The sequence below is a fragment of the Vulpes vulpes genome, chromosome 2 (genome assembly GCF_048418805.1).
Source record: "Vulpes vulpes isolate BD-2025 chromosome 2, VulVul3, whole genome shotgun sequence".
In the NCBI taxonomy this organism is placed as follows: Eukaryota; Metazoa; Chordata; class Mammalia; order Carnivora; family Canidae; genus Vulpes; species Vulpes vulpes.
The window spans coordinates 59602650-59620730 of NC_132781.1; the positions used below are offsets into that span (position 1 = coordinate 59602650).

An 18081-nucleotide genomic window follows, 5' to 3' on the forward strand; every position below is an offset into this window, starting at 1 on the left:
CTAACTACCCACTGCTTCTTCCAGCTAAACATCTTGTTGCCTCTCTACCCAGCAAACCCCTTGGTCACGGTGCAGAAGACGCTTCACACTGCTTCATCTCCCTTGCAAATACACAGCCCTCCCTGTCCCCACAGGAGCCCATACACCTATTTCAGTAGGTTTCTCAGTCTGGGTCTTCACACCACGAGGGGACCTCGCTGAGAGCAGGGCCCATTGGAATCACCTGAGGCCTCCTGTTTCCTGGGCTGACTGGCAGATGGACTTCTTTCTCTGAGGTGGGCACAGCTGCGACATGAGGATTTCTGTAGAGTCCCTACACTTCCCAACACCAGGACCCTTGGGATCAGAAAAGCCTAGAGCAAGCTGGCCTTTCTGGATTCCTGCCCCCACTGGCCAGAAGTAGATTCTCCAGTCTGTGAATGGCAAAGGGATCCCAAATGTGCCCTGGAGCTGCTGTCCTGGGCTCTGCAGGGCACCTGCCAAGGCCCAGGCCCCTCTAGGCACTTGCCCAGCTTCAGTGCAGTGGACAAAGACTGGGCAGCGGCTCCACTCACCACCTTCCCTTCTTCGCAGCCTGCGTCTCAGCCCGTTTCCATCTAAGGCCAGAGGTAGAGGGGTCCCGGAGGGGAGGAAACCGCAGGGTTGGGGAGGCTGCTCCTCTTCCTGCTGCAGAGAAGGGGCAAGGTGGTAAACAGAGATGGCTAGGTGGCCTGTGCATCCTTATGGTGCAGGAGAGGACCCCTGCACCATAAGGGAGCTTTCTATGAGATGTGTCTGTCCATGCCGACCTCTCTTCCTGAAGTCTGAACAGAGCAGAACTGGACCCCAGCTACTTCTCCTGCATATTCACATCTGAGGCTCGGAATTCCACCTCCTGTCTCTGCCCGGGCAAGATGCTTTCATCTTTCAAGGTCTTACTATACTCTTAACTCCTTAGGCCTTCTCTAACCCTCCACTTCACAAATAGCGCCTCACTCCATAACCACAACACTTTATTTTGAAGAGGGTAATCAGTGTTAGCCACAGAAATGCAGGCATCAGCCTCGTGGGAGGGGAAGCTGGCACACTGGAGCTGCTTGGTACATGTGAGTGCATGAGTAGGGAGGTGCCTGGTGCCCACACCTGCCTGACAGCACAGAGGGGGATCTTCTGTGTGTGTGGGAGTGGGGGAGAGGGGGCAGGTGCACATAATGATGAAACCGGTTTCTACAAAGTGATGCTCTTTGTACCAAAATATTTAATGAATATGCTGTTAAAATAAAACCAACAAAAGGAATAGTAATACAATTTTACTGGTTTATATTTCAATTCATAAAGTTGACACACTGGAACTACCCTAGCACAATGTCCACGCACCTAGTTGTAGATGGGCTTACAGCTGTTTCGGTAACTGAACAAGAAAGACACAAAGCGGTGGAGGGTGTGTGGGGGAGGGGTTGCCTCTTGTCACCTCCCTTACCACAGATGACTTCAGCAAGCGCTAGGACAGCCACCAGGGAAAGAGATACAAAACAAGCCAAGTATCTTTACACACAGACCAGTGCCTCTTAGAACAGCTACCTGCACCCTGCGTGCGGAGGCGACGAGACCATTGGCGCCAGCCTGTCAGCATACCGCTATATAAATTAAAAGGCTAGGTTATTTATTTACTTAAAGGTGCTAAAACCTCCATTCCATAGTTTTGAAGTGAGAACCTGCAAGCCCACCTGAACATCGAGGTCCACACCCAGCCACACTCTGGGGAGGGCCCAGGGCCCAGGCAGCCTGGGGTGGGGGAGGGACCTGCAAGCCAGCAGGACGGGCCTCGGCACATACATCTTGCACAGGCATTTACAAGAACACACACACACAGTGCAGTGTCTTTCTCACTTGTATGACCTGTTGTGCAAAAAACACTAGGAACATTTTAGTGAAGGAGCGTCTCCCAGCTCTTGTGAGGGCAGGGAGGAAGGGAGCTTGACAAACCCGGAGTGAAATCAAGTGCCCAGATATCCAAAGAATTAGCTTGTGCAGATCAGTCTTAGTCTGGGATTTAAACACTGTCAGTTAGTTGCACAGGGAGAAGATATTTATTTACACACACACATACACACACGCGCGCGACACATGAAGCAAAATAAGATTTGTCCACGTTATGATTAATCCTGTCTCACGTTGGTCAAGTCCCCAGCCCACCCCCGTGAAGTTTTGGCAGCTGACACTAAAGAACAACAGGAACTAAGAGAGTTGCATAGAATTGATCAGAAATGTGAATAATGCCAAACCCAAAACCTGTGCATCGTGTGGTTTAACAAAACTAGGTGGCTGCAACTACAACCAGGAAACCCCTATTTAAAACAAAGTGCTTCTCCACGTGTACCTGGAGGACCCTATGCTGGCACTGAAGTAGATAAGAATTATTTGAGTTACTGATCCCTTGCCCACCCTCCCACCAATACATATAATATGTATATTAAAAAAAAAAAAAAGATTAAAGGTTTAGAAAAAAACCAAAAGCCTGAAGGATCCCCAAACTCTGACAATGTCAATTCAGCCCTTGGGCTGGGTGAGGTGGTGACCCACACCAGGAGGAGGCTGGGAGCTCACCCTGAGGGTGGTTTCCCAGAGCATGTCCAGAGCCGTCACTCAGCCAGCAGGTCTGTTAGCATCAGTAGTTAGGAGAGCCTTACCCCCGAGGCTGCCTGCTTCATGAGCTCTGGTCCAATGACCTACCAACATGCTTCTATGGATCTGACTTAGGTACATTCTGGTCCTGGGACATATCACAGAATCACACATCTGGCCAAAGAAGGCAACAAAAGGTGTCGTGTTTTCTGAAGATGTCTGGAGGCAGCCACTTTGCTCAGCAAGTCTCTTTCCCTTGAACCCCCGTTGCTGTCTTTATGGAGCTCAGTGTTCGGTTAAACCACGTCTTCTTGGCGGCCTGTACCTCATTTAGGGCAAGGCCTAAATGATGCTCCAGGTCCTGCAAAAGGAACAATGTACATGAGCATGCCAGGCTGTGGTGTCAATGATGCTGCCTCCCCAGAGCTGAGCCAAGACAAGAATTCAGCCTATTTTTCTCTTGAGAGGCCTCTGGACATTCCCCCAGTCTCCAAGTGCCATAGAAGGATCTGGAATCCCTAGAGTTCTGAGATCTTTCCTAGTTAAGTTCTCTTCATTTCTTGCCTAGTCAATTTATTAAAACAACCTCCTGACTGAGCACCTCGCACTCTTGTCCACCTACTACACACTGGGCAGACAGGGCTAGCGCTCCAGTAAAGACCACGTCATTAATTTCCAGCAAAGACCTTTGAAGTCTAGACTCTCAGGCAAAGCATTTGAAGTGTTTCACGACTGGACCCGGAGGCTCTGCTGCCAGCTCAGAGCCCACCTCCACCCCTACCTTCCTGACACTCCTTCCTGGCCAGGCCCTCTCCTCCCTCTGGTGCTAAGCAACCGCTCCCTCCACCAGAAATGCTCACTTTCTTTCTCTTGTGCAGCTGCAACCCTTGTTCATTCTCTGACCGCAGCTCACATACTGCTGCCTTGGTGGTGGCTTTTCCTGATTGTCCTGGACAGTCGCACAAGCCATGTCTTAGCTTTGCAACCCCAGCACCTAGAACAGGGCCTGGCAAAGAGCAGATGCCCAGTGAATGTGTGCGACGTGGGAGACCAGGCCCTAAGCTCCAGACCTGAACTTGGTCCCTTCCACAAACCGTGCTTGGGGCCCACCAAGTGCCCTGTATTGGTGCTCAGGGAACTGGCCACGCAGGATAAAGGTTAAGCCCAATTTCTTCATCAGGAACAGAGGCTCAGATCAATCAGGTAACATATCCCAAGTCACAAAGCTAGGTAAGTAATGGGAGCTGGGGCAAAGAGCTGGCATTTGTGAAGTCCTCAGACACTGTGTTGAGCCCTTTCTGTACTTTATCTTAGTCTTCAAAGCAAACTATCAGATGGGGCCTGAAATGTGAGGTCATGTACTAACCCAAGGTCCCAGGTGCTGATGCTGCAGCGGTGATTTCAAAGCATGTCTCTGCTCCACCAAAGAGATTCCAAGCTTGATGGACCATTATGAGAAAGTCCAATTCTTCTGACAAGCCAAATACTAATTACACATCCATTGGTAAATAACAAGTAACGGGCTTCTTCCCAGAAGGATTACGGTCAGAGTTTCAAAGGGAAGAAAAGCTCATTTCTGGGGTGTCTAGCCCGGGGCTGTTACCTGAATCTTACACTCCGCTTCCACCAACTGTAGCTTGGTCTGTGCCAGCTCCAGTTCCATCTCTCTCAGCTGGTTCTTGAGCGTCTCCTTCTCTTCATCTGTGTCCTCATCTAAAACTTCCTTAGCTGAGCTCATACCCTTTATGCGACCTTCTTTATTGAAAAACTCCCGGCAGCGTTCACAGTCATCCACTTTTTGCTGAAATTGAATATCAGATGTGAAGGGTCAAGGAAGAGAAGCCAGCCCTGCAGGAAGCTGTGGGCATCTCCTTTTGGGGAGCCAAGAGGTAGCTTCTGGGTTGAGCACTACAGCTTCTGAAAAACTCTGTTCTCTTTGTAAACTGGCAGATACCCTAGTAGAAAAGCCATGTAGTATCCTGCACTAAGAGCAATAAAAACATTCTTATATGTTGGTCTGGTCACCTCACTTTCAGGAACCTTGTTTAAACAATGAAGATGCAAGGACTAAAGATTTATGTGCAAAGATTTTTCACTGCAGAATCAGAAAGAGAAAAATAATGGGATAAACTATTCAACTACTATAAAAAATTAATATACATTGCTGTATTTATACAAGGAAGCTCAACAAAGTGAGGAATTTTTCATGACATGGTACAAACAGTTAAATGCTGGGTCAATCAGGACACAGAAATGTCTGTACGATATAGTTACAAATATATACCATGTCTCATCAAAATAATATGCCCCTGACTGGGAGAAACCCGATTTCATGTTCCTCTAAGAAAGTATTCCGCCAATTAAACCACTTTATTTACGTATTTATTTGATTTTGAGAGAGAACGAGCAAGCAAGGGAGGGAAAGAAGGAGAGAGAGAATCCCAAGCAGGCTCTACTCCCAGGGAGGAGCATGACACAGGGGTAGATCTTACCATCCTGAGATCATGACCTGGGCCAAAATCAAGAGTCAGACACCTGACAAACGGAGCCACCCAGGTGCTCCTGATTAAACCACTTAGAAGGCCATCAGTCATAAAATATCTCCCAATTTCAGAGATGTAAATGTGAAAAAAATGCATTTTTCAGAATAACATTTTGTATGTTGAAATAAACACAGAATAAGCACTAAAAGAACATACACCGATGTATTAATAATGGTGATATTATCTGTGGTTAATATAAGGGTTTGTTTTCTTACTCTTATTTTCCAAATCGTTTGCAATGAGCACTGCTGATTTTAGAAACAGATGATAAATTACATTAAAAAAACCAACACTGCTAAGTTAACACACTACTTAGGATAGAGGATGGATGCTATCTTGCCCCAGGTAAATGGTGATGTGTGTGGACAAGGCCATGAGCATAGAACTCTCCCACCTTTCTGTCCACTGAGTTGTAAATATGTTAGCAAAGCATCTTTCAGTAAGTTACTCATCTTGGAAAAATTTGGTGAGTGCTCTAATACAGGTACAGTTTAAAGAAAGCAATCATTGGGCGCCTGGGTGACTCAGCCGGGTAGGTGTCTGCCTTTGGCTCAGGTCGTGATCTCAGGGTCCTGGGATCTGAGCAGGGAGCCTGCTTCTCCCTCTACCCCTCCCTTCTGCTTGTGCGCATGCTCTTTTGTTCTCTCAAATAAATAAAATCCTAAAAAAAAAAAAAAAAGGCACTGAGTTTTAAAGGCCCCTAAATTGGCAAAAAACTAAAAATTAAAAACTAAAATTTAAAAAATTCAAGTTTTTATTGGATTTGGATCCATTATAGCAGAAGGAAGTGAGCTCAGAGGGGGAGCGTCTTCATCTTACAGAACGTGGGGACTGAAAAATGAGACCACAGGGTCCTGACCACTGCATCTCCCACCTCAAGCAAAATCTGCTGCTGGCAGGGCTCGATCAGCCCAGCATGGCACTGCAGGCATCACCTGCTGTACTGACATTTGCAAATCTTGGGTCACTCTTTTTACAGTCATGTCATCCAGGGGATGGGAAAGGGCAATTGTATTTCGAGATCTAAATCCAGAGCTCTCTGGGTCTCATCCATACCCCCTTTCCAGAGGAAACGGGCACACCAGCGTCTGTCAGTTTCTGAGCCAGGCCACAACAGGCCTCTGATCAGGTATCTGCCAGCTTCTCTCATTCTTGAGATCACAATAAACTACCCCCTCTCCAATCTGTTGTGCCAAGCAAAGCACAATGAACCAGGTGGTACAGAACAGAATCTCTTTGGTAAGGGAAAACTTACCCAAATCTTCTCAATTTCCACTTTATTAGCTGTCTGCTGCTTCTCCAATCTTTCACTCAATTGAGAACAAATCTATAGAAACAAACATAACGTGACAGTCTCTTGAGCGATGTTATCACGTGCAGAATCTGGGCTTGGGATGAATTTGGCGGTAGAAGCTGGACCGGGCGGCACAGGCTGCGGCTGCGCAGGGTGAGGAGGGGTCTGAGGGATGGGCAGAGGCCATCCGTTGGCCTAGGACTTGAGGAACCCGTCAGTGCCACACTCAATGGCCGAGAGTTTACAGACACTTGCCACACTCACGAGCCAGCATGAGATCCGAGTATAGGAAAGAATATGACCAATTCAGTTATGTTCTGAAAACAACCCACCAGGGAGAGAAGTGGTTCTATATCATGTGACCACAGGGGAACACGAGGCTTTAATAACACGCGTGGCTTTCATTAAATGCCTATTTACATGCTGGGCACTATGCCAGGCTCTCTATAGGCATGATCTTAGGGAATCCTCATGACAGTTCTCTGAGATAGTGAGCATTTCTCGTGTCACCACTGAGAATCAGCGGTTACCTGCCTGGTCAGTGCAGACGCAGGGCCAGGAAGCACTCAGATGTGGAGGGGACACATGCATCCAGATAAGCAGGGCTTCCGGAGTACACAGCCCACTGACAGGGTGTTCACACTCACCTGCTTGTAGTCACCAATGATAGAACTGTTTTTTTTAATCTCAGATTCTGCTTTGTCGAGTTCCCGACGACACATTTCTTTTAACTGCATACATTAAAAAAAGGGAAGAGTGAATGTTCTAAGAAAAATATACAGCTCTGGCACTCGCTGCTGAGTTCTGGGCTTTCCGGAAAGTACCTGACTAAAAGGGCTGTATTTCACCTACCTGGATCTGATACCAAGAGAGGGAAGGGAACAGTCAAAACTTCCAAAAAGATCAAACCCCATTTTGGAGTGCGTGGGCCTTTTGCTAGGTTCCTCCCTGCCTGTGAACCTGGACTGAAGCTCATCAGAGGACTGCCTCGTCATTGTCTCGTCATTGTCTCGGCATCTCTCACCTCAGGCAGTCCTGATAGAGACTAGAGCATGTGACCACTATGGAGAAGTGTGGAGGGGAGGGCAGCTTCCCCCAGGGGGCACAGCATTCAGAGTGCTTTCTACAGCTGCAGGTCTGTGCCCCCAGTGATTGTGAAAAGCTGGCTCAGGACAGGCCTTCCAGAGTCTGCTCCATGGGGGAGATGCCAGTGGACAGGGAGGGGAATAGCCAGATATTACAAGATGTCTGCTTTCCTTCTGCAGAAATGCTAACTCTTCTCTTTATCACATTTAGTTGCTGACACACAGGATTTCTCTTGCCCTAAGGAAGGATGGACTGTGCACCACTGTCTCCACCTATGCTCCAATTATTAAGAACCATTATGCTTTACATGGTAAATTAAAAAAAGCCTTCGGAAAGAAACCGAAGCCAGCTGTCAGTGGTTCCCCAGTGCCAAAAGGAAGCCACCAGCTGGACTTGTGACTCTTAGGCACTTACAAGACTCAGAGGCACGTGCGAGGGGCAGAGCTCTGCTTACCTGAGCCGACTCGTCTTCTAGCCGTCTTTTCTCTTCTTCAGCATCAATCAACTTTTGTTTGGTCATAAGCAGCTCCTTATTGAGTGCATCTGCCTTCTCTTCTGCCTGGAATGTGTAAGAGATGCTGTCAAAGAACCAGAATTGAGAACCAGATGGGCTTTGAATGATTCAGGACAATCCCATTTTAATGTGACAGGGAAACTGATCCAGAGAGGTGAAAGATATGCTAGAGGTCATACACAGACTAGACTCATGCAGAAATCCCTGGCCCAGTCTCTTGTATAGACATTGTGCAGGAGAGTGCTTGGCAGCTCAGCCTTTGGCATCAGACAGCCTGGGCTCAACTCCCATTGTTCTCTGATCATGTGCCACTTGGGCAAGTCACTGAGAATCTATCTGAGCTTTGGGTTTGTTATCTGAGGGATAAGGCACAGAAGGATGCAGCGTAGCACCTAGCAGATGGAAAACACTCAATAAAAGATAGCAGTCATTATCACTAATAGGAATAAAAAAAATCCTGGTTTTCAGGACACCTGGGTGGCTCCGTGGTTGAGCATCTGCCTTTGGTTCAGGTCGTGATACCAGGATCCTGGGATGGAGTCTCACATTGGGCTCCCCACAGGGGAGCCTGCTTCTCTGTCTGCCTATGCCTCTGGCCCTCTCTCTTTGTCTCTCATGAATAAATAAGTAAAATCTTAAAAAAGAAAACAAAAAAAACCCTGATTTTCTTCCTCCAGACTCCTAGTATTTCCTCTGCTTCCTCAAACAAGGTCTACATTTCATTCTCATCACTTGATAAAAGGAAGGCTGCCTTTTTCCTAGCATTCACCTACCCATGATCTGAAATGGCCCCTTCCACCCTGGTTCTTCTTAAAAACACACAAAGGTCTAGCAGGGAGATCTGTGGGTCTAAATGAAAATGATATACTTGTGCCTGATGCAGGAGTCCCTGATACTGGGCATCCAAGGATAATCAAAGATGAGCATATCAGAGGGCAGCCACAGAATGGAGCAGAAGCTCCTAGTTGCAGAGCATTAGATATAGAGGGTCTTTACCAGCAACTTATATACAACTCCCTTCTTAACAATGAATGGAGGTGGATTCCCTGAAATTAAAGTGTTTCTGACGTCACCAAACTGCAGAGGTGTCACAGCGCCCCTGCACTTCCTACCACACTTGCTCTGAAGTATCTTCTTTGGGAGGAACAGGAGCTGCAGGGCCGAGGCCTTACATGGAGAACTGAGAATGGCTTGATAAGGCAACCTCAAAAGGCCCTTAATTATGGGCAAGCTGCACATGTGTGCAGTTAAGTGGGGTCCTAGAGTTAAGGTCTGTCCTGTCTGGGCCACGGTCTGTCATCTCCTTCTGTGGCTCAAATCCAAGAAGCAATGAAAGGAAATGAGAGGGCAGCCCCAGTGGTGCAGCAGTTTGGTGCCACCTGCAGCCCAGGGTGTGATCCTGGAGACCCTGGATCGAGTCCCACGTCAGGCTCTCTGCATGGAGCCTGCTTCTCCCTCTGCCTCCTGTGTCTCTGCGTCTCTCTCTCTCTCTGTGTCTCTATGTATAAATAAATAAAATCTTTAAAAAAAAAAAAAAAAAGAAAGGAAATGAGAACCAAACAACAGAGGAAGTAACTAGTAAGGAAAACTAAGTCCTGTTACAACTGGTTTTACTTCCATCTGTGAAGTAACCTATTACCTCTCTTCTCTCTCCTCTGGACTCCATTACCATCTTCTAAGTGTACTCTGGAGCTGGGGCACACAAGTATATTCTCTCAGTTACTCAGCATCACTATCATGGTAGCGATTCTGAGAAGTGTGAACAGCCAGCTTATGAATGAGGTCTTTGAAGTCAAGTCTTCCCCGCACACCCTGGCTCCCCAATTATAAAAAAGGGAGGTGGGCAAGGGAGTCCCTCAACTTTGCACAACGCACATAGCAGAGCTATAATCTGCAACCAGGTGGTGTGACATTAAGCCAAGTGTTTCTGCCATGTCTCCAAGAGCTGACTCTCAACGCTGTGTGAGAGGGAGGTGCACAGAAGCTACTAGACTGGCCTAACCAGTGTCTCCTCAGGGCACCACGCTCCCTGCACTCTCTCTGCATGAGCATATGAAGAGGGAGCATCTGGAAATAAACACAAATTCAGACTTCCACTCCTGGTCATGAAGGACTAACAAGGAGCAGACTTACCCTCCCACTGTAAACAAAAAACTGAACAAAATGTATGCAACTACTGTTTTCAGACTGAAAACAATACTTGCAGAGCTGTGGCTCCTGAGAGAAAGAAAACATATGAGAAGAGTCCCAGTACACCCTGGGTTTCTACCTACGGGCACATTCTGGACCAAGGATGGTGAAGGTTTCCCAAACAATCATTTCACAAAAGGTCAAGGAGGCAGGGTTAAGGAGCCAGGGATGCTGAGGTGGTTGGAAGCTGGGGTAAGAGACCTGGAGATAAGAGAGCTCTGGAAAAAAAGCTAATACGGCAACAGAGGAGATAAACTGAAAACATGAAAATGCCAAATGAAACCAAAGAAGGCAAAAAAAAAAAAAGAAACCAAAGAAGGCAGAGGGGTGCCTGCCTGGCTCAGTCAGAAGAGTGTGCAACTCTTGATCTCAGGGTTGTAAGTTCAAGCCTCATATTGGTATAGATTACTTCAGGAGAAAGAAAAAAAAAGCAAATGCAACAAATAGCAAAGAGCAAGGTGGTAGACTTAATTCTACCATATAAATAATCACGTTAAATGTAACTCATCTAAACATTCCAATTAAAAGGAGATTATCAGACTGAATAAAATAAGTAAAACCTAACTATATGCTGGATAAAAAACTGGTTTTAAATAAAAAGACACCTATGTTAAAGGTCAAAGGATAAAAAAGGAGGTATACCACGCAATACCATGAAAGCTGGAGTGACTATATTAATATCAAGGTAGATTTCAGAGCAGAGTATTTACTAGGGACAAAGAAAAACATTTCATCACAATAAAAGACTTGCTCCACTCAAAAGGTGTAATAATCTGAAATGCAGGAATAAGTTCAAATTACAGTAAACAAAAACAATTCAAAGGTGAAATAAATGCAGTTAGAGACTTCCTCACTGTTCTTTCAGTAAGTAACAGAACAAGTAGAGGGAAAACCAGTAAGTTTATGGAAGATTTCAATAACACTCAGGCAACTTGACCAAACTGACATAGAACACTTCACCCATAACAACAGAACACACATTTTCCACTTGCAAATGGACATGTGGGACATGCACCCAAAGAGGCTATAAGGTGGGTCCTAAAATAAGCATATTTTAAAAGGATTAAAATCAGAAAGGATACCTAGTCTGATCACAACTGAATTAAATTAGAAATTAACAACAGAAAAATTTCTGGGAGGGGCACCTGGGTGGCTCAGCAGGTTAAGCATCTGCCTTTGGCTCGGGTCGTGATCCCTGGGTCTGGGATTGAACCCTGTGTCCTGCTCCCTGGTAGGCTCGTCCCTCTCTGCTCCTCCCCTCCACTTGTTCTCTCTCTCTATCTATCTCAAATAAAGAAAGCAACATAATCTTAAAAAAGAAAAAATTTTTTGGCAAAAATTCCTAATAGTTGAAAAACAACATACTACTAATCGATTCATAGGTCAAAGAAAAAAATAGTAAAAACTGAATGAAAATAAAAACATATCAGAATGTGTGGGATGCAGATGAAACAGTGCTTCAGGAAGATTTACAACTTCAAATGCTTATTTTAGAAAAACATGGTCCAGAATTAATTATCAAGCTTTCTTGTTAAGATTAGGTAGAAGACAACCAGGGGTACCTGGGTGACTCAACTGGTTAAGCATCCAACTCTTGATTCCAGCTCTGGTCATGATTTTGGGGTCATGAAGATTGACCCTTGAGTAGGGCTCTGCACTAGACAGGGAATCTGCTTGAGATTCTCTCTCCTTTTGCTCCTCCCCCTGCATGGGAGCTTACTCTCTTCCTCCCTGAGATAAATAAAACCACACACACACACACACACACACACACACATACACACACACACACAAAAGCTAGGAAAAGGAGCAAATTAAACCAAAAAAGAAAAAAATAACAAAAGCAGAAATCAATGAAATAAAACAGAGAAAGAAAAAATCAGGGAGGCCTGGGTGGCTCAGCAGTTGTGTGTCTGTCTTCAGCTCAAGGGGTAATCCCGGGTCCCAGGATCGAGTCTCACATTGGGCTCCCTACAGGGAGCCTGCTTCTCTCTCTGCCTCTCTCTCAATGTCTCTCTCATGAATAAATAAATAAAATCATCAAAAAAAAAAAAAAAAAAAAAAGAAATCAAACCAAAAAGTGGGTTTTGAAGAAAGCAACACTACCTGATAAATTCCTAGGTAGATTAAGGGAAAAAGGAGAAAAGACATAAATTACTCAAATCAGGAATGAAAGAAATCTCAACAGATCCTATAAACATTAAAAGAATAAGGAAGTATCAATGACTTTATGCCAGTACCTTTGACAATTAAAATGATTAAGTTACCTGAAATACACAATTACAAAAACAGACATAAGAATTAGAACATTTAGGCAGCTGGGTGGCTCAGTGGTTGAGCGGTTGGCTTCGGCCCAGGGTGTGATCCTAGAGTCCCAGGATTGAGTCCCACATTGGGCTCCCTGCATGGAGCCTACTACTCCCTCTGCCTGTGTCCCTGCCTCTCTCTCTGTGTCTCTCATGAATAAATAAATAAAATCTTTAAAAAAAAATTAGAAAATGTGAATAGTTCCACAAATGGAAAAAAGCTGAATTTATAATTACATAATTTCCTAAGAAAATTCCAGGCTCACATGACATCACTAGGGAATCAAAGATTTAATCAAGGAATAGGGGATCCCTGGGTGGCTCAGTGGTTTAGCGCCTACCTTTGGCCCAGGGCCTGACCCTGGAGTCCCAGGATCAAGTCCCACATCGGGCTCACTGCATGGAGCCTGCTTCTCCCTCTGCCTGTGTCTCTGCCTGTGTCTCTGCCTCTTGCTCTCTCTCTTTCATGAATAAATAAATAAAATATTTAAAAAAATAATCAAGAAATAATTCTATACAAAGTCCTTAAGAAAACAGAAGGGAACACCTCTCAGTTCATTTTAGAAGGTCATAATACCAAAACAAGACAAAACATTAGGGAAACTCCAAATATTCCTCATGAACACAAAAATTTTCATACAAATAAAAATCTTAAAGAAAAAAAAGGAAATCCCAAGTTTCCTAGGGATGGGAGGTACACTGAAAACTCAAATCACATCACCATATTCACGGAATTAAAAGAAACAGCAAAAGATCATCTCAACAGATACAGAAAGGGCATCTGACAGAATTCAACACCCATCACAACAAGAACTCAGCACAAAAGAAGAAGGGAGAACCTCCTCAACCTGATCCATGAAAACCCTACAGATGATGCCTGGAACAAGGCAATGATGCCCACTCTCACCATTCAACACTGTTCTGAATATCCTGGTCAGCATAGGAAAGCAAGGAAAAGAAAAAGACATGTTCAAAAGAACATCTGAAGTAAACTGTCTTTATTGAGAGATGACTGTTTACGTGGAAAATCCTAAACAGTAAACAAAAAAGCTACTAGAATTTTAAGTGAATTCAGCAAGCTTATAGGATAGAAGGTAATGTAATCAATTTTATTTCTAGAGACTAGCAATAAGCAATTGGAAAATGCAATTACAAAAACAATATCCTTTACAATAAACTAAAAAATGTACAAAGTCTTAACTGAAAACTAAAAAACAATGCTGAAATTGAAAAAGACTCAAATAAATAAAAATTATAACCTATTCATGGGTTGGAAAGTTCAATTACTGTTCAGATGATAATTCTCCCCAAGCTGATTTACAGGTTCACTGCAACTCCACACTCAAAACCCCAGAAGGCTTTTATTTCTAGAAGTTGACAAACTGATTCTAGTACTTATGTAGAAATTAAAATGACAGAATAGTGAAACTATTTTTTAAGAACAACAACAAAGTCCCATGACCTGATTTTCAGATTGTAAAGCTACAGTAATTAAGACCACGGTGTTAGCGTAAGGATACACAACGGAGCAGGTATGGAATTGAGGAAACCATCCAACAACCAATTTTTGATAAAGAAGCCAAAGTCATTCATTCAGGAAAGTTTGCAAGCTGCTCAAGGTCACAGATCTAGTGTGTAGTGCTGCCAGACTGTGAATCTCAGCAGGTGAGCTCCTGAGCGTTTCCCCCTCACTTTGATGACACTCCGTGTAGACCGTGTGCCAGAGGGGACTCAGGTATGGTCTTGCCGGGCCTGTGCCAGGGACCTCGCACAATGTAAAGTCTGTGTATGACTCCTGTTTCACAGAGGAGACAGCATGCCTGGGCTCACCTAGGGACTCTGTGGCTAACTAGGAATCTCTTCTGTAACAAAAGTGACATAAAACATCAACTGAAAATTCAGAGTGTTCTGGAAACGTGGCAAGGCACACTATCAGGGTTCTAGGATGCAAAAAGGGAAAAGCTGAGTTCTTTTGAAAGTTCTTTCAAAAACCTGACTGAGGGGACACCTGGGTGGTTCAGGTCCTGAGATCAAGCCCTGCATTGGCTCCCCATTCAGTAGGGACTCTGCTTATCCCTCTGTCTCTCCCCCTGCTCATGTGTGCACGCACATGCGCCCTCTCTCTCTCTTTCAAAAAACAAACAAAAAAATCTGGGCAGCCCGGGTGGCTCAGCGGTTTAGCGCTGCCTTCAGCCCAGGGCCTGATCCTGGAGACCCAGGATCCAGTCCCACATTATTGGCTCCCTGCGTGGAGCCTGCTTCCCCCTCTGCCTCTCTCTCTGTATCTCTCATGAATGAATAAATAAAATCTTAAAAAAAAAAAAAATCTGAGTCCCTGAAGGCCTAAAACAAACAAACAAAAGGGTGATAGGACCCCATGCCCCCCACTTCAGCATCTAGCTGATTTCTAGTGATGATTCTCAAGAAACAAGAGACGACAGACTTAGAAAGGGACTCCAGGTCCAGTGCAGTGAAGGTCTGTCTTTTAAGCAGTGTAGGCAGCTGGAAGAAGGGACCTCAGTGTGAAGTTCCTAAGCCCCAAGGGCAACAAGGGACCCCTGCCTTTGAGCCACGTTAGAAGTGTGAGCTCTGGTGTCAGGCCATCTGGGTTTCTATCTGAAATGTCACACTATGCCTCAGTTTCCTCATCAGTACAATGGGGTCATAATGTACACTTGACACAACAGGGGTTGTTGTTTTGAGGAAAAAGCACTTACAGCAATGCCTAGAACTCGGTAAGTGCTCAGGAAACCTTTGCTTATTATATATGTCACTATGTTTTTGATGTATTTTTGACATCAGATCATAGCTTCTTGTTCCATATTTATTTTGGAGACAGTGTGGAAAGCCTGGGGCATTCCAATCAGGTGGGCTCGGGTTAGATTCCTGGCTCTACTTCCTCCACAGTGCCTCCATCTCTCTGAATCTCAAGTTTCATGATTGTTACAAAACTCCTCATCCATCAGTAGGGCTCATGTAACTCTCCTCACAAGGCTGAGGCAAGGGTAAGAAATACTAGAGGCAAAGTGCTTATCACAGTGCCTGTCACATAGATCATCAGGAAATGGGGATTCATGTTATTTTTACGATTTCCCACTCCTGGCATCAGAAATGTTCAAGAACCAAGCTCTTCACTGTGTCAGGATAACTTGAAAAAAAGGTTTACACCATTTAGGAGCAGACTTCAAGAGCAGGAGAAGTCTGTGACCACCTTGAACAGGGGACATTGATGTGACCACTGAGCCTGGCAGGTGACAACGCAGCAGCTCAAACCAAACATCCACCTGGGATCTTAGCTCAAGCTGCTTCTTCATAAAATTCCTTTTACAGAACACAAGTCTCCTATCCAGGACCCATTTTCTTTTCTTTTTCACCTCCTTTCTGCACGATCTCCAGCTGCTACAGAGCCACATTAGGTGTGAGCCATGGCGTTGCTTCAGTAGCGCCAGCCACTTCCCCACACACTAGGCATAAAGGCCTGATTGGGGAAGGGACGATGCCCAAAGCGTTCCTTCAAAGAAGAGAGGGCATGCCAGGAATCAGCACCAGAAGGAGGAGACTCAAACCTGATGGCCAGACTGTGGCAAACCACAAAGCAGTGAGAGCTCCAGGTTCCGGTTACTGAGGAAGAATGACCTTGAAACTGCCTCCCTGCAAAAACTGGAAAAAGCAGCCTTCTCAGTTACATGCAGCTATGCAGAGCTGACAAGGGGAACTAATGGTTCCTGTGGCTGGCTGTATTTGGTGGTGCTTCTCACATTCACCAAGTCATAGCATTCTTCCTTATCCCGGGACACAGCTATTATTCCACCTTCCCCCTTTTTTGCTCTACTTGAAAGCAGAGTAACTGGTATTAGAATACAGGTCTATTAGGGGCGTCTGGCTAGGGCAGTTGATTAAGTGTCCACGTCTGGTGCTCCTTCCCTCTCCCTCTGCCTCTCCCCATGTACTCTCTCTCTCTTTCTCTTTTTTTAAAAAAAGATTATTTATTTATTTATTTATTCATGAGAGACACAGAGAGAGAGAGAGGCAGAGACACAGGCAGAGGGAGACGCAGGCTCCATGCAGGGAGCCTAACGTGGGACTCGATCCCGGGTTTCCAGGATCAGGCCCTGGGCTGAAAGCAGTGCTTAAACCGCTGAGCCACCCAGGGTGCCCTCTCTTTCTCTTTTAAAACAAAAAACAAAAGCACCTTTCTAAGAAAATAAAAACCAGTAGATACCACTATTGTGTTCTTGCTTCATCTGATGTGTGAACCACTTTGAGAATCTAATGAAAGCAAAGACTGTCAAAGAAATACAGAATACAGTATTTTCCTACACAATTGTTAGATGTCAAGGACCCTTGTGAAGTTCATAGATCTTATGGGGTTTAACATATCATTTAAGTCCCCTGTAAACCCTCAACAGCTTGAGTCTCTCTCTAGAACCTTAGGAAACTAATGAGCAGAACGATAATCTTAGGAGCCTGACAGCAAAATATGAGTCAGATGTTGGCAAGCTATAGTCCATGTGTCAAATCCAGCCTGCTACCTATTCTTGCAAATAAAGTTTTATTGGAACATAGCCATGCTCATTCCTTTATTTATTGTCTATAGTTACTTCTGTGTCAATGGCAGTTTGATGTTGCAACAGTAACCATATGGCCCACAAAGCCTAAAATATTTACTAACCATCCCTTCACAGAAAAAGTTTGCCAACTTCTGACCTAAATGATGAATGAAAGACCACACTTTTTCAAAGGGAACCGTGTAGTATAGAAAATGGACAAATACCCTGCCAGGAAAGCCATCATCTTGAACTTTTTAAGATTAGGAGAAGCAAAGAAAGAACATCTGCCAACTGAAATTACTAGTGAAATCACAAGCTGCTAAGGCATTGAGCTTTATTACAGTTAGCAAAGCTTATTCAAAAGGCACTTAATATGCAGGATAGCAAAATTTCTTCTTAGGGAAGTAAAGGATAATGATTAAATGCTACTGTCAATTGTGGGAGCATAAGAGTTAGTCAAAAGGCCTGTCATCAAACAACAGTGGGAAAGGAGTTCAAGAAAGGCCTGTGTAACAGGAACAATGTGGGAAGGAAGGCTTAATTGAAAACCATGAAGGAAAGGAGGGAAGCAAGAGTGACATGAGCAAGTGCTTTTGCAAAAGGGGCACTTTGTAGGTGACATACTAGGACAACACACACTACAGTTCAAGGTGTGCCCCTGATAAAGGGAGAAGCTGAGAGTTTCAATATAATCCATCCCCCTTTGGCCATGTCAGACTCACGTTATCCAGGTCCTTCCGCAGTGCAATCTTGCTGGTCACCAGCTCATGGGCTAAGTCATCATTTTCCTGTTCCAACCTCATGTTAGCTTCTTGTAAACGCCGGTTCTCCCGCTGAAGCATAGAAAAAAAAAGTTACAGACACATAAAACTCAGATGGAGATGACAATTTCTCAGGGCTAACCCCCAAAACCCATTTCTGAGTCCTATGGAAATTATGGGAGGAGTGGCTGGTCCTACATGCTAGCAAGCAACACTTTCTTCCTATCTCCCAT

At 44.9% G+C, this 18081-nt stretch overlaps 1 protein-coding gene across 14 annotated transcripts in view; it reads right to left on the reverse strand.

Annotated features, from left to right (window-relative positions):
• Positions 1-1217: 1217 nt before the first annotated feature.
• The window catches only part of RABGAP1 (RAB GTPase activating protein 1), a 166767-nt gene continuing 149903 nt past the window's right edge, over positions 1218-18081 (reverse strand). For 12 of the 14 annotated variants that reach the window (XM_072748652.1, XM_072748649.1, XM_072748648.1 and 9 more), the window contains 6 exons: positions 17810-17920; positions 7982-8086; positions 7089-7172; positions 6403-6474; positions 4208-4405; positions 1218-2965 (listed from right to left, as the gene is read on the reverse strand). In XM_072748652.1, coding sequence (XP_072604753.1) covers positions 2843-2965; positions 4208-4405; positions 6403-6474; positions 7089-7172; positions 7982-8086; positions 17810-17920 — 693 coding nt within the window. In that variant the 3' untranslated portion in view covers positions 1218-2842. Of the gene's footprint in view, positions 2966-3464; positions 4406-6402; positions 6475-7088; positions 7173-7981; positions 8087-17809; positions 17921-18081 lie in introns of all 14 variants that reach the window. The other 2 variants (XR_011999857.1, XR_011999856.1) reach the window with 2 other exon arrangements.